Below are 16,377 nucleotides of genomic sequence, written 5' to 3'. Positions count from 1 at the left end.
ATCGCCTCTCAGGCGCATACAGTAGCTGAATAATACAGTTTTTCAAACAGGAAACTCCATGTGTTTTTCTCTTCCGTGAAGATGGAAGCCGGTTGTTAGGATTGCCATTGTAGCAAAAGGGAAGTTATGCTTCCTTTGTGGGGGAGCATTAAGGATTTATTTTTAAAAATCTGGGTTTTTTTCACTTTTGTCCCAAGGGATCCCACAGGACAAAGAGATCCTTCCACTGCTTAAAATACTGCTCACATTGCTCATCTGTGAGTTTCCTTGAAATCAGATGGTGTATTTGTTGCAAGAACGTTTGGGTGATCTAAGGTGCACATGCAAAAAGCATTGGGTCTTCTTGAAACCATCGCAGGGGTTAACATAAGGTGTTCGGATGCTGTTCAGCGATTGAAGTCTGACCAGTGTCTCTACTGAGCAGAGCCAGCTTAAGTGGCTGATGTAGATGGTAAACGGTCTGCATGGTAACCTGCAAGACCAGGAACTGGTTGTTTCTCCCCCTCCCCTCCCCTAAACAAATGTAGGGCATCAAATGATTCCACCTTTTCCCTGTTGTCCAACTCTCTATGCCCAAGGATAAAAATAAAATGCTGATGAAGCCAAAAGAAACACAGTTAATTTGTTCTTAATATCCTGAGTGCCTTCCTTGACCTTTAATGAAAATGATGGTGCCCCTGACAGGAACCAGCCGCCTCACAAACGCGCGGTGACAGACTTAGGTGTGTTTGGCAAAAAGAGAGAAGACAGCCAATGTGGGACTCCTGAGAGGGCGTAGGGTGCTTCTTTGCTAATTAAATAGGCAAGAATGTGATGCTGAGCAGTAAGGAACTGCTGGCTTGTTGCTTGGCGAGTTTTCTGAGGGACCTTCCAGCCTGAAGGTCACCCTAAAGATTTCTTGCTTCTAAATTGCGAGGAGCTGTATGTTCCACAAGGGCTGGGGCTGCCTCCCTTTTCGCAGCACTTCCTTAGTATTTGCTGAGGGTGGGAATGTGGTCCTGTCTCTTCTCCAGCATCCTGGCTGCCATGAGATGCTTTTCCTTAAAGGAGGAAAGAGAGCTAGTTCAGCCTGGAGGTCCCCTGGAAAATCCACTTGCTGGAGCCTCAGGCCAGGACGCCCACCTCCAGCTGAGGTGCAGTTGGTTCCCTGCCTGGGTGCCCTAGTGCTCCCTGCAGACCCATTATTTACTTGGCTCAGCTGTGCTGGTACACCTACTGGCCTTTGGACTTGGCCCTTTGGACTGGATATTTGAATGTTTCATACTCTTTGTTAGCTAGGGCGTCATGGTTGAATGTTTCCAAGGATAAGAATTGAGCTCCCCTCTTTCTTTTCTTTTTTTTTTTCTTTTTGATTTTATTTATTTATTCATAAGAGACACACAGAGAGAGGTAGAGACACAGGCAGAGGGAGAAGCAGGCTCACTGCAGGGAACCCGATGCGGAACTCGATCCCAGGACCGCAGGATCATGACCTGAGCCCAAGGCAGATGCTCAACCACTGAACTTCCAGGAGCCCCTCCCTCCCCTCTTTCTTATTAGAATTCAGGCTCACACTCAGGTCCCAGAGACACTTTTACTCCCCCTTTTGGAGTCCAGGTACATCACTTAGAGTTATAAGAACCCTGAAGCCCACCTGCAAGATTGCAGGAGTGGGGCGCCGGCTTCCCAGGCAGGTATGGCTCAGGCGTGTGTGCGGAGCCATGGTGGCCGCGGTGAGGGCCGGCCCCCAGGCGTCCCCCAGGGTGGCAGATGGTGTCCCTGGCCGCGCCCTGATCACTCTGGCCAGAGCGGCAGCTGACGCATGCTGAGGCAGCTTCTGTGATGCCATGCTTGGGCAGCCTGCCAGCCGGCCGTCAAGGTGAAAGACACCTGACATTTCAAGACTTCTGGGCTCTTGAAGAGCAGGGAGGGGCTTGAGAGAAAGGACATACGTGCTCTTTCCTTGTACACCGAACCCCCGATATTACAACCCTGCCACAGGCCATTGGCAGGAGAGCTCCCGACTGTCCTGTGATGGTACCGAACAGCCGATTCCGTGGGACCTTTCCTTTCTATCCTTTATGGAAAGGAGGCTGGTGACACCACTGTCTTCATCTTTGCAATGTATAAATAAACAACAGAGATGGAGGGCCAGGGACACCTTCAAAAGCAGGCTAGCCAAGGACAGCTGCCTGCCTGTTTTTGAGGCCTGGGGCACCCGAACGATTGAAGCTCACTACAGTCAGCTGAGCGTGAATCTCTTGATACTACAGCTTTGAGTTCCATCAAATGACAACTTTGTTGATGCCCCACTAAGTACAAGCAGACCTTTCCAGGGCAGACCCCTTCTCAGCCTGTGGTCTCCTGAGATGTTGGGAAAGAAGGAATAATCCGGGCTTTCACAGAAACCGCCCTTTGTACAGTTAACTTGCCTTCCATGTTCTCATTAGCCAGCTCCCTGGAGAAGAGCCATATTTCAAGGGGAGCAACGAGGGCTCGTCCTATGGTAGCTGGCACGTTGACGTGGACAGTCACTCCAGCCGGGCTAGACTTACTCTGGTTTCTGGCTTCCCATAGGACTTGGTTGATTATTGCCATACCGGAGCCCTATTTAATTGACCCGTTGATATAACCGGCGCTCTGTATTTCTCTAGAAACTGAACCAACCCCTGCCTTTAGTAAGCTCATAGCTGGCAGGCTTCTCTCCATATATCTACACAGTATGGACCATCATTAAATTATTTCATTATAAGGGATGTGCATCTTCGGAATATGAGTGTAAAATCAAGATTGGTTATTTCTTTTTTTTTTTTAAGATTGATTATTTCTACGAAAGAAGTAAAATGCATAAATGCATAACCTTGAGGTTAGAAGCAAGTTGCCTTTAAAAAAGAAATAGTGTCATCAGTTGACACATGGATGATGCAGTGGTGAAATGAGATTGTAAAAAATCTGGGATAGTCAGACGTTTCACAAGAAGCCCAAACTCTGAACCATACGTGATGCATTTCGTGTGTGACGTGTGCAGCAGAGACCTGAGACAGGAGTCAGTGCTGGTGTTTGTTAGAATATAGTCATCCACATTTGAGTCTAAGTGATTTAGACCCTTCCTGAGGTCACACAACTAGTGAGTGGGGGAGCTGGGCTTGGAATCCACATTGTTTGACTTCAAAGCCTAGCTCTTAACCCTATGACTCTACTGCTTTTCTCCTTGATCCCCGTGTTAATTCGGGAGATGGCAGGGAGCTGGCGCCACGACTCCAGATTAGCCATGGTGAGCGTGCCGCTGTGGGAGCTCCGTCGCTTGTGCGGGCGAATCGGGGTCTGCATGTCACTCAAGTACGTGGCATGGGGGGGAATGCAGCTGTGAAGGGGCCCCCAGGACTCCTTTGAGGTCAGTGGGGAGGGGACAGGTCACATACCACAACAGGTAAGATTTGTTGTGGATAAAACAGAGGTATTTTGGAAAAAGATTGCTGATAAAAAATATGTCACAGGTCGACCTACAGCCTTATATGATATGTTTGATATATCTGGTGTGTTTGGTGGTTGTATGCCGGAACCACACACGGCTACCCCTGTTAGATCTTTTAAACTTTAACCAGGTGGGCGTAGGAAGCAATTTCATGCATCCATGTGCAGCAAGGATGGAGCATCTCTCTGGGCTAGGGTTGTATGGCCCCTGTGGGTGTCCTCTGTCACCCATCTTCAGAGACACTTTGGGGCAGTCAGTGCATCGCTGGTCTGCATCCAGATAGAAGTCACGAGCTGTTGAGTGGCTAGACGTCACCTTCTTACTCCACCTTGTTCCTCTGAGCCCGTGCTGGTCTCACGAAGGAGCTCTTCCTAAATACACTGAGGATGGGTCTTCTGTGCCTGGGATTGCGGGATTTTCTGCCTCCCTTTCATGGCTGTGTGGATACTTCTGGTGTCTTACACTTGTGCATAAGCTACCTCTGGAGGAATTAATGTGTCCCTAGGGCTGTAGGGGAGAGAGTTAGTGCCTTTTGACTTTGTGGGGAATGTCAGTTGTGTATTTTGAAATTACTGTTTCTTTAATGGCAAGTGGAGTATTTTCTTCATTGCATGAACAGGGGATGCCTGTTATCTCCGAGCTTAGGAAGCCCCGGGGGTGGGCAGCAAACTGAACAGCCTTTTGGAGCAGCTGCAGTGTGTTTGTGGGGCCGCTGCTGTCCGGATGGATGTGTCAGCTGTGGCTTCTCCAGGCCCAGCGCCAAGGTCAAGGGAGCCCTCTTGAGAGAAGGTCACTGGTCCCCTGGGCCAGTGGTTCTCAACAGGGGCGATTTTGCCCTCCAGGGGGACATTTGACAATGTCTGGAGACGTTTCTGGTCATCATGACTTGGGGTGTGCTGCTGGCATCTGGAGGTTCGGGTATGCTGCGGGATGCCTTGCGGTGCATGGGGCCGCCCCGTACAACAAAGAAAGATCTGGTCCAGGACGTGAGCAGCGCTGGGGTCCAGAAACCGTGCAGTAGGTGAGCGGGCCCCTCCCTTGGAGCCCTCTCCTTCGGAGGCTTCAGAGACATTCTCCTGTGCAGGGTTCCTCTGACTGCTAATTAGGCCTCCGACAGCATAGGCCCTCAGAGGCCCTCCGGGAGGCACAGTGACTTATTGTGGTCATGCGCTTCCACCAGGCGCTTCTTAAATCTTGTTCCCCCACCCCCCACTCTGCCGAAGAAGCTGGGCCCGACAGACCGGCTTTTCAGTCCTCGCTGGCCACCTGCACGCTGCAGACCCTACCGTGGCCCATGCATTATTCCCCGCGCTGTGTGGGGAGACGGAAGCCGCCTGCAAATGAGGCGGCGTGGAGGGATGGGACGATGCCACTGGCTGCATGCCTCTGTCCTGCCTCTCCGCAAAGCCGCTGTGGCTGGTTGCAGGCTGAAGGGTGTATATAGTAGCCCTGTCGGACTTTGGGTGGTGGTGGGGGACGACAGTGGCTCAGTGTCTTCTTATTTTCTCCTGTCATCCCCAAAATGGCATGAAACAGTTTGTATTCTGTTTGTGACTTTAATGTGCCTCTTTGTCCTCAGTTGGAAATGTCTCCAGCTTGTCATAGCAGGTAAAGGGCCTGTGGGGATCCGTGAAAGTGAGGCTTGGATTCTGCTGTACCACTTCCCAACCGTGTAGCCCTCACGCGTTAGGTACCTCTACTGAGCTCCAGTTTTTCCATTTGTAAAGTGGGGACAATAATCTTAACCCCACAGCATTGCTGCAAAGATTGCGTTCCCTGCAGCATTTCATAACTGCCCCCCTCCCCGCCCCCGGCCAGTGCCCCTCAAGGGTCAGGCCCTTGTCATCATCTCTGGAGTCCCTGTGATTCTTGCTGCATGATAGATCCTTACCACGGGGTGCACTGAGTCTCCCAAAGAGCTAGGTCGAAGTCTTAACCATCCCCTGGTACCTGTGAATGGGACCTCACTTGGACATGAGGTCTTTGCAGCTGTAAGCAAATTAAGGTGAGGTCATTAGGCTGAGCCCTAATCCAGGACACCAGGTGTCTCTGTAAGAAGACAGAAATTTAGACAGAGACGCCTGCAGAGAAGGAAATGCCTTCACAGGTGCCTTATGTGAGGAGGGATACACACAGCAGTTGTTGCCCCTCAGCAGTGAAGACTGAGCGTGGAGTGACGCATTGACAAGCCAAGGATTGCCTGTAACCACCAGAAGCTGGGAAGAGGTGGCGAGGATTCTCTCCTGGGGTTTCCATGGGAGCACAGTCCTGCCCACACCTTCCTGTCAGACTTCTGGCCTCTAGAAGTGTGAGACCGTACACGATGGTGGTTTTAAGCCAACTGGTTTGGGGTGTTGGCTAGGACAGACCTAGGAAACTGATGCAGTCCTCAATAAGCATTTGTGGAATTTTTAAGTGTTTTCTGGTGCATTCCGCCGCAGCATTCATACTTTGATAATCTAGCCTCTGGACTTTATTCTTTTTTTCTCCACCATCTGTGTCCTTTGCCATTCATCCAGTATAGATCAGCAGCTGATTTTGTGCCTATGTTATTTATAAAAACCTGTGCTTGTTAGGGGAGAAAGTTCTTACATGTACCACATTGAAAAGAATGAGGATTTTTGCCATAAAGTATTCTTGGGTCCCTCAGCAGCCACTGACAAGGCCGCTGTTTCTTTCAGCAGCAGGTTGCTTCCTGGTGCTAGGGGGAAAGCATAGGAGGCCCGTGCTTCCCTTCCCTCTTCTTTCAACCTGCAAGAAACAGAACCAAATCAAAGTGGCTTTAAAAAATAAGGACACATATATGCTCTTGCAAGACAGGAGCTCCAGGTCCAGAGGTTGACCAGGCTTTGTGAGTTAGCTTGAAGGCTCAGGGAGGTCACTGGGGACTCGGGCCCCTGTGTCTTCTGTCCCAAGGACAGGCGTCCCTGTGTCCATAATGACTGGGCAGCCTGCTTTCTGGGGTCTCTTTGGTCTCCTGATGTTAAGATCGGGGATCATTTTCTCTACAGGCCTCTGCAACAACCTTCTCTCATCTTTGTCCCATCCCTGAACCAGCCACTGCCAGAGGGGGTGGAATTAGGTCCACTGGCCCAGACTTAACCATCTGAGGATGAGTGGGCTCTGGAGAGACACACAGTGCCCCTCTCCAGATTAGCAAGTCTCACGCAGTGTGGGTGGACAAAATAATGCCCTCCCCAAAGGTGTCAATGTCTTCATCCCCAAGACCTGTGACTGTTACCACAGTGCAAGGCAAAAGGGACTCTGCAGCTGTGATTCACTTAAGGATCTTGAGATGGGGAGATTATCCTGGATCATCCAGCTGGGTCTGTGTAATCACAAGGGTTCTTACAAGAAGAACGTAGAGGATCAGTGTCAGAGAAGATGTGAGGACAGTGCAGAGGTCAAGAAGAGAAAAGATGCTAAGCTGCTGGCTTTCAAGGGCCTAGAAGAGGCCACAAGCCAAGGGATGCAGGTGACCTGTAGAGGCTGGAAAAGGCAAGGAACAGATTCGCCTCCAAAAGGAACACAGCCCTCTTGACACCTTGATTTTAGCCTAGTGAAACAGATTTCTGACTTCCAAAACTGTAAGATAATAAATACTATGTTGCTTTAAGCCAGTAAGTTTGGGGTAATTTATTAAAAAAAAAAGGAAAGGAAAGGAATATATACCGTTGTTTCCATAGATTGGTCTCGTATCAGTATAGACCTTTTCTAAGACTCTTGTATTTATTTTGAATATTGTATAGCGCGTATGTAGGAGACGCACAAAGATTTATGGATTAAGCAAAAGACAAACCCAGCCCCTGGTCCTGCCTCCAGGTGTGGCCAGGCCAGCCTGGTGGTTTGCTCTCCGAATGGTAAATGTTCTTTCTTTCAGCGTCAGTGCTGGGTGTGGGGAATACAGAAACAAGTGAGATCTTGTCCTCACTCACAAGCTGCTGAGTGTCTCAGCCAGCCATTTGATTCCATAAATATTCTCACTGTCACATCGGAGCTCTTCCAGATGTCTGCTCCATCTTTGTAGCTAAAGCTGGTTTCCTCTAAAGCTTTTTCAAACTTGCTGATTTTTTTTTTTTTTTTTTTTTTGGTAAGTTTTAGCAAGGGTCAGAAAGAGCATAAGATGTTAAGCACATCCACAGATAGAGCTATTTTTAGGGTGCCCCATGTTGCTTCGATCAGCAGTCGTTCCAGCAGACGGGTGCTGGGGTCCACAGAGGAGGTCATCTCCCTGCCTCCTGCCTTGTGCCAATTGGACAGAGACGCTGATGTTTGGAAGATTTCCTGGCAGTTTTTCTTCCTCTCCTGTCCGGGCTTTCCTGTGCTGCTGGGCCCCGGCCATGAGCACATACAGCTTCTCTAGAAACTTCTTGTTATCATACTGAAGTTCAGCTATTTCTGGAAAGCCTTGGGCTTTCCTGGGGAATGACCCATGACCGGTGGCCATCCATGGAAGGTTACAGACATAATGGAGTAGAGAAATGGGGCGAGAGAACCAACCGTGAGTGATCTTTTGCAACCCTAGAAGTCTCTCTTGAGGAAACTGAGGCATGGGTTGTTAGTGAAGCAGCTGTCCGCTACTTCACTCCCAGTGGTAGCATAGCAAGGATTGGAGCTCAGTCTTCTGGCACCAGTTGGACATTTCTGGGCTCTACAACCAGAATCTGAGAGCCAGACTTTAAAGGCCTAATGCCCCTCATAATGGGTCCATAAGTAAATTTAGCAGCATTTATTCTAGGCTCCTGCCTCTGTCCCTGCCTACCTTCCTTTGTCCGTAGTAAGAGCCATATATGCGGAGTGTGTGAAAAGCTTATTAGGCTCTGGAAGCTCAGCCTGGGTTGGAATCCCACTTACTAGCAGCGTGACCTTGGACAAATTCCTATCTGCAAAATGGGGATAGTTGTACTAGCACGACCAGGAGTGTTTCAAGGATTGAAGGAGTTCGTGTGTGTCCGTCACTTATCCCAGGGCCAGGCACAGCCTGAGCTCCCTGCAGATGACTCCCCTGCCCCCGACCTGCACTGTAGATGCCCACGTGCTATTCCCAGGGCAAGTCTGCCTTCTGTGCTTTATTTACCCTGCTCCCTAGAAGGGGATTTGCCTTCCAGTTTTTACCGTTGTCAGCAACATTTCGATGACTGTCCTCGTAGGTAAGGATTTGCTCTCGTCCTTAATTGTTTTCTCCGGTTCAATTTCTTAGAAGTAGAATTGCCAGGTCAAAGAGGGACTTGTTTTTAAAGGCTTTTTCTGGTTAGACGCTGCCAAATTCTCCTCCAGAAAAGTACTAGTTGACACTCCTCCCAGCAGTGAATGAATGTGCCAGTTTCCTTGCATGGCCAGGTTATTAACTTTTAATCAAATGAAGGCCCAGGAAAAATAGGAGATATTTCCCTGGGGATGAAGTGTTTCTCCTCTTTGCTTATAAGCAACAAAAGCTCCGGAGAACCTGGAGAGCCAGCCCAGGAGGCAACAGCGCGCGTGCCAACAGCGCCCTCTGCTGGTTCTCCCTGGTGGAGACTGGTGAGCGGCCGGAGATGGGGGTGCCCAGGTGCTCTAACTCCTGAGAATGGCTGCAGGTGCCAGGTGCTAAAGGGCAGCATTTTACCAAGACTCCCGGCTGCTTCTGCCCAGCTTCAGGTGGCCTTTAGCTCTTGCTCACGTTTTCTTACAGCAGTGTCTCACAGCTGGGATTTTGCTTCCCAGGGAACACTTCCTACCGTCTTAGAGACATGTCTCGATGTCATAAATCGGGGTATGTGTGTTTTGGGGGGTGCTACTGATTTGTGGAAAGTCAAGGCCAGGGATGCTGCTGAATACCCTACAATGCACAGGATTCCCCCCCACCCCCCAACAAAGAATCATCTGGCCTGCATGTCAGTAGTATCCAGGCCGAGAAACTGTTTTTTAGAGAAGCAGGAGAGAGACACCTGGGTGACTCAGTTGGTTAAGCGTCTGCCTTCGGCTCAGGTCATGATCTCAGCATCCTGAGATCGAGCCCCTTGCTCAGTGGGGAGTCTGCTTCTCCCTTTCCCTCTCAAATAAATCTTAAAAAAAAAAAAAAAAAGCGCAAAACAAAAAGGAACGAGAGAATTGTTCTAGAAGGCTTCTCTCGGGCAGCCCCGGTGGCTCAGTGGTTTAGCGCCACCTTCAGCTGAGGGCCTGGTGCTGGAGCCTCGGGATCAAGTCCCACATTGGGCTCCCTGCATGGAGCCTGCTTCTCCCTCTGCCTGTGTCTCTGCCTCTCTCTCTCTCTGTGTCTATCATGAATAAATAAATAAAATAAAATAAAAATAGAAGGCTTCTCTTTTCAGACTAAAATTGGATTAAATTTAATATTTAATTTTAGGATTGTTAATATTTAAATTTAATATTTTAATAAGTTTAATATTACTATTATCACTAATTTTGTTGTTGTTGTTCTGGAAACCTGTTTTGCACAATGAAGTGGAAAATAAGAGGAACCGAAATAGCACATTGGCATTTCTAGAAGAGTGGGCAGAGGGAGAGACACGAACCATGATAACATCACCAGTTAATAAGGGAGGGCATTTTTTTCCCCCTGTTAACTCAGCTACGGTACCTGCCATAAAGGCCTTGTCTGTGAAAATTAGTGCTTTATTTGACACTCCTCCCCCCCCCCCCTCATTTCATGAATCCCAGTATTTTCATGTTTATAATTGCACTTTCCAGTGCTTGATGCTGAATTCCCATCTGTGGTTGTAATCTCCAACTAAATGCTGATTCAGGCATTGTTTCTAGGAGGGGAACTTAACGAGGGTGTCTAAAGGGAGCAGTATGACAAGGATTTCGGGAAAAATCAAACTGAATTACACCTTAAACTCTCATTGTTGAGTCTGAGGACCTCCTTCACTGGTGTGACCCGAACGCTCTAGAAATAACACTCCCTGATTTCATTCTGCTTTGGCCTTGCTTGTCTTTATTACTTGTGTTTTAGAATATGTATCTTGAAACAGCTAGAGTGGCCTTATTAGCTATTCTAAATAACGCTAAGGGGATTATTTTGCCAGAAGTGGAAAGCAAAACGAAACAGGACAATACAACGGCTTTTTCCTTAAATATCAAATACTCCATTTGTCAGACTTCAGGTCATGATCTGTTAGTGGGTTGTGAAATCCATTTTGGGGTCATAGTCGGCATTTAAAGAAAATCAGAGTAAGAAATATTACTGGGCGTTGTACATAGTATAAAAGGTCCCTTTCATTGTGGTGATTGTAGAAAAACATGTCACCATAGAATTACGCGTGCACACACATGTATGTATGCACATACGCGTGGTGAGAGGCAGTGGCTTAGGTGTCACCCCATGGTGAAATCTGGCCTGTTTGGGGATGATTTCATTTTCTTTTCAAGATTTCATTGATTCCCACTTGTCTTCTGTCCTCAGCTTTGCCTGTGTTTCTCTTGCAGGTGGAACCCGGGAGATTGGCTCTGCCCTGACCAGGATGTGCATGAGGCACAGAAGCATAGAGGCCAAGCTCAGGCAGTTTTCGAGGTGAGGAGCGCCTCCTGCCCCGATCTCACAGGCCCTCTCTGGTTTCCGGTGAAGGGTCCACTGACTTGCCCCAGGCATCAGCTGTTTCCCCGTAGCTTTGAAATGCCCATAGCCCATCACGCTGCTCACTCACCAACAGGTGTTTGTGGGTCATCTGCTGCGTGCCAGGCTCTGGTTCATGTGCTGAGGATGCAGGGAACAACCCGATGGCCTGGGTCCCTTCCCTCGGGGAGCCTGCACCCCACTTTGAGATCTGCTTTGTGCTCCTGTGTCTTTCTCCTCACCATCTGCCAGTGTGAGAGCAATGCGTCCACCCTCTGCAGAAGCCTCTGGAAGGAGAGCTGCAGGACTGGGGGGTGGGCACACCCGGACCATGTGGGTCCTCTCCGCTCACCGTGGAGGATGTTGGTAATGATGGAGCCCTCCATGCTGCCAGCCTCTTGTCTGTCTTACCAGCATCCAGAATGGGCAGACCTGGCAGCGGTTGGCATGGGGATCTGGAGTCCCCAGTGTTCCAGTAAGGGGGAGGACATTCTTCCCAGCAGATTTGCCCGTTCTGCTGTATGGATAGCAAGTTGTGTGGGAGGGGCTGTCCCAGTGAAATACCTCTGACCTTCGTGGCCGGGCCACCATGGGAGGTGGTGGATCGTGATGGAAGGTGCCTGGTGTTGGAGGCAGGTGGGCCTGGGTTTGAACCTGGGCTGGCCCCTCAGGCACTATAATCTCGGCTGCTGTAAAATGGGGTTCTTGTGAAAATTAGTGGAATGTCCCTGCATCTCTAGCATAAAGCGCCTGCATAGTGGGCGATGAAATCTGCCTTCCTTCCCTCCTGCTCGCTCTCAGGTGGTGCTCCCGGACCATGCAGCACCTTGTCTCACACTTGCCATCCGGGTTTATTTGCAAGCCAGTCTTGCAGTTACCCCACCCCATTTTGGTGATAGAGGGAGACACCAGTTCAACAGCAGTGCTTATTGAGTACCTGTTGTATGCCAGGCACGGTCTTAGGGTGTGTGGGGTGTAGCAGTGACTGCGGCCGTGCCCTGCTCTCATGGGGCTTGTGCTGTAGACACTGCGTACACCTCACACAGCCTCAGAGGGCGGTCAAGGCCACAGGTAGAATCCTGGGATATGAGATAGGTGCCTGCCGTTCCATCCTGGGCAGCTCGGGAGCCAGTCTGTTCAGAGGGGAGATTTGAACAGAGACCTGGAAGAAACAAGGGAGTGAGCTGTGTTGATGGCTGGAGGGAGTGTGTGTGAGGGAGGAAACTCCCAAGTAGACCCTTGATGAGGAAAGGAGGGAATTGTACCAAGAACTGAAGATTTTCCGGAGGCCCATGATCAAAAGTAGTGTGAGAACACCTTCAGCGAGTAATTCTCACCAGTGCAATTTGAGCGACTTACGGGCACTTGCTCATTTTTCTACAACATCTCTGTATTGTAGGAATGCATCCATTTTCCTTCTATTACACAGACATAAACCCTGGTGGGGGGGGTCCATGCCTTGCCCGGTTCCTCTGTGTGGGGAGCTGCTTGAGGACAGTGTGCAACATGAGGAGATGTACTTGGGCCGGGGGAGTGGGGAGGAGCGGGTGCCTTCCCCACTCTGACCCAGAAGCTGGCTGCTTGCCTCTTCCTCCTCTGGGCTGTCCACAATTAGTCTACATTCATGACTTCTAGTCCTGAATGTGCATCAGAATCACGCAGCTCGTTTTTAAAAAATAGTAATGCTGAGGTCCTACCCTGCAGGTTTTTGTCAGGCATTAGGTCTGGGATGAAGCCCTGGTGTCGTTACCTTTTTAAATAAAGCTCTTTAGGTGCTGTTGCTGTTGTTTTTTTTTTTTTTTTTTTTTTTTAATTTATTTGAGAGAGAGAAAGCAGAGTGTGTATGCTCAAGAGAGAGCATGAGCAGGGTTGAGGGGCAGAGGGAGAGAGAAGCAGGCTCTCCGCTGAGCAAGGAGCCTGATGCAGGACTTGATGCCAGGACCCCGAGATCATGACCTGAGCTGAAGGCAGACGCTTAACTGACTGAGCCACCCAGGCTCCCCTTTCCAGGTGCTTCTGTTGTGCAGCCAGAGGGTGACCCCACTGGACTGTGACCTGCTTGTGAACACGAGTTAGAATATAAGCAGGGGAGACGGGAAGAGGGCTCACTCCAACTTGTCAGGTTAGCGGCTCCTAAAAGTCACTGAAGAGCATCCTGAGAATGACTTTGTTACAAAATGGGGGGATTTGGATGTGAACGTGAGCTTAGTGCTCAGTCTGCTACCTTGTGTGGCATCAAGTTCTCATGACATAGGTAGTTTTGACTACCAGGTATAAACCTTGACAACAGAATGTATCTGTTTAATTTCTCCTTTTCTTTCTTTTTCTGGTAAAAGTGCTTTAATCGATTGTCTGATAAATCCACTTCAAGAACAGATGGAAGAATGGAAGAAAGTGGCCAACCAGCTGGATAAAGACCACGCAAAAGGTACAGGGGCAAGCCATCCGCTGCATGGTGGCGTGCTCCGAGGAGAGCTGCGGATGTTGCTGGCTGCTGCCTGGTGCCTCTGCTGGTGTCCCCCTCAGGGCCCCCTCTGTTCCCACTTCTCCTGGAGGCCTTTCAGTGTTGGAGGATAGGGAGTCCAAAGTGATCACATTGCAGGACTCAGGAAAACCTCCCACGGTGGCCGACGGCCCCATCTCTCTATGGTATTGTGATCTGGTGAATTAAATGTGAATGGTAACAACAGGCTTCAGTGCCAAACATTCATTCGTAAGGCACATTTTGAAAGCCAAACTATTGATGACAGGAGCTAACCTTGGGTCTCCTGCCCAGAAAACTACCACCCTCTTCCGATGTGCTTCAGCAAAAGTGTGTCCGCACCTCATGGGCCAGGCAGACACACCTCCCGGGTTGGTTCTCCTGGAACCACAGGGTGGGGTGCCGGCAGCCTGGAAGGGGCAGGAGACGTTCCTCTGGGGGTCATATGCCCTGGAGTGAATGCTGGGGAGGAGAGGCATCTGGGGAGATGTGAGGGGAGGAAGCCAGGATGAGGGGTGGCTAACAGCGGATCCCATCAGAGCATGTGACCATGTGACCGAGGGCTCTGAGTGGCGACACGGGGCTGGGGGGAAGGAAGCGTCCGGGAAAGCTGCAAGGGAACTGGCCTGAGTTGGAAATTATTTGAGTAGGAGAGAAGTATCAGAAGCAGCTGTCCTTTCAGAAACTGGATGTTTCCGGGTGACAGAGGTGCCAGTGACAGAAATGGGAAGTCCAGGAGCAGGTGTACGCTGGTGGGGGAAGAGGATGTAGTTGTTGGGGGGGATTGGGCCACCCCTCATGGGGTCCAGCGCCGGCCTTGGCTAGAGTGTGACAGTAAGACTAAGGAAGCTGGACCTTTCCACGCCGTCCCATCTCTCACGTTGGGCTCTCGGGTGCTCTTTGCCGAACTGTAACATCTGGCCAGTGTCTTGCCACGTGGGTTCTTTTTCGAGCAAAGCACTGCTAACTTGGGCCCTTGGGAAAGCAAATCCTATTTTTCAGTTTCCTGATACATGGGCTGAGAAATTGTGGATTTTTCACTTTTTAGCAAAATATCCCCAAATGACGTCTTTCTTCACAGCTGACATAAGCAGATATAGTCAGGAGAAGACCAAGGTGGGATTTGTGGTCTCTCCTGTTCATAACCCCTTTGCTCTAAAATGTCAGCACAAGATTATGGTCATAGGGGATTCTGATGAAGCTATTTATCGCATGTCATAGTTTCTGCTCTCTGTGATGAGAGGAATGGTTGTTCCTGAAATGTTTTCCCGTTGAGCAAGGTGGTAACATTATTCAATATTCTGCTCTCTCTCTTAGAATATAAAAAGGCTCGCCAAGAGATAAAAAAGAAGTCCTCGGATACCCTGAAGCTGCAGAAGAAAGCGAAAAAAGGTAACACTACAAATTCTGCCCTTCATAGTGTTACTTTGGGGAAAGGAGCACGTGCTTGGTTTGTCTTTGGAGCCGAAAGCATCCGATTCAGACTTCCTTGCATGTGACGGCCCTGGAGAGCAGGATCACATAGACTCCGTCTGAATTCAAGTTCTCACGTGCAGAGTATCTATTAATTTGAGGTCCTTGCAAAGTTGTGCTTGACTTGTTCCCTCCCCCAACCTTTGTCTCCAAAATTTGACAGTTTCCATGCCTATTGTGCGTTGTAATGAAACCTATAAATTTCTTGGAAGCCTTGGGATAACGCATAAAAGCCTTCATGCAAATGTCCTCTAGTAATTACTATAGAAATTATGTCCTTTTCTCCTCCATCTTTCACAGCCTATAATCTCTGAAACCCTTTATTAAGCCTTGTGAGAATGTGAGAGGTGGCTGCAGTGGGAGTGTGTGCTGTATGGAGGGATTTTTCATGGTGTTGGTGAGGGTAGGGGCTCCCCGGGGAAAACCAGAGACTGGTGCAGTGTGGCCCTTCCCAGCTCCCAGGTTCCTGTCGTCCACAGACTGGCCCGCTGTCAGATCGGCGACCCAGCTCTGCTCTTCCAGCATGGACTGGGAGTGTGCAGGGAAAAATCTAGCTATATCCACGTTGCAAGCATTTGTGACCTTTTACTAAACCCTAAAATCTAGGGACTCAAACTCAGGGTGACATTCTTTCCAGAGTATTATTCTTGAATAATACTTTTAATAATTTAATATTTAATATTCAAATTTAATATTTAAAATTTAATATTTAATAATACTTATTCTTGAATAAGCCTTTTGAATTTGTTGTCTCAACAACTGACAAAGTGATTTGTTTTTTCCCATGAGGCCTCTCTGTGTTGAATGTTGGTTTGGGACAATTTTTAGGTAGAAAGCCCCAAAGCCAAATTTCCTCTTTTCCTAAACAGGCGGTTCTTACTGGAATTAGAGGGAAGTATAAGTATATTCAGAGAGGTAGAGTAGTTTGGTGGAAAGGGGCAAGGACTGGACAAAGTTTTTAAGCTTTGACATTTCTCAAAAATGTCCTTGCAGTTCTTGTAAAAACTGTAAAACTATATCACAGTAAAGGCGGGAGAACTTTCACCCATCACTGGATTTTCTGTTAGCATCAGCCTCACTTGTTCATGTTGGATGTGTTTTCTTGGTCTTGATATTTTGAGTGTGTATTCTCTCTCACTGGAGCACCTGGAAGCTAGCATTGGATGACTACCAGGGTTTATGGCCAGTGACATTTTAGTGACTCTACAGAGAAATGCTTATGTAAATCAGATGGCCATCGCTTCCATCGAATGGGGTCCCCTGGAAGAGCTGGCTGGTGAAAATTTGAAACTGATTTCCATGTCGTTGACAGCTTGGCAGCTTTGAGATGAAAGGGATTTGGAAGGAAGGTCCAGGGAAGATACTTAGAGCTTGGGAAAGGTTTGGAAGTTTGGTAAAAAGGATGAGGGAAGA

The 16,377-nt window shown here is 48.9% G+C and overlaps 1 protein-coding gene across 14 annotated transcripts in view; it reads left to right on the top strand.

Annotated features, from left to right (window-relative positions):
• MTSS1 (MTSS I-BAR domain containing 1) overlaps positions 1–16,377 on the top strand; it is a 161,855-nt gene that overhangs the window by 115,605 nt on the left and 29,873 nt on the right. For all 14 annotated transcript variants that reach the window (XM_072774421.1, XM_072774419.1, XM_072774411.1 and 11 more), the window contains exons 4-6: positions 10,883–10,967; positions 13,346–13,437; positions 14,809–14,883. In XM_072774421.1, the coding sequence (XP_072630522.1) occupies positions 10,883–10,967; positions 13,346–13,437; positions 14,809–14,883 (252 nt within the window). The remainder of the gene's footprint in view (positions 1–10,882; positions 10,968–13,345; positions 13,438–14,808; positions 14,884–16,377) is intronic.

Source organism: Canis lupus, chromosome 14 (assembly GCF_048164855.1).
Source record: "Canis lupus baileyi chromosome 14, mCanLup2.hap1, whole genome shotgun sequence".
Classification (NCBI taxonomy): Eukaryota; Metazoa; Chordata; class Mammalia; order Carnivora; family Canidae; genus Canis; species Canis lupus.
Note: the sequence above shows the minus strand (reverse complement) of the source record. Positions and strands in the feature narration are given on the sequence as shown.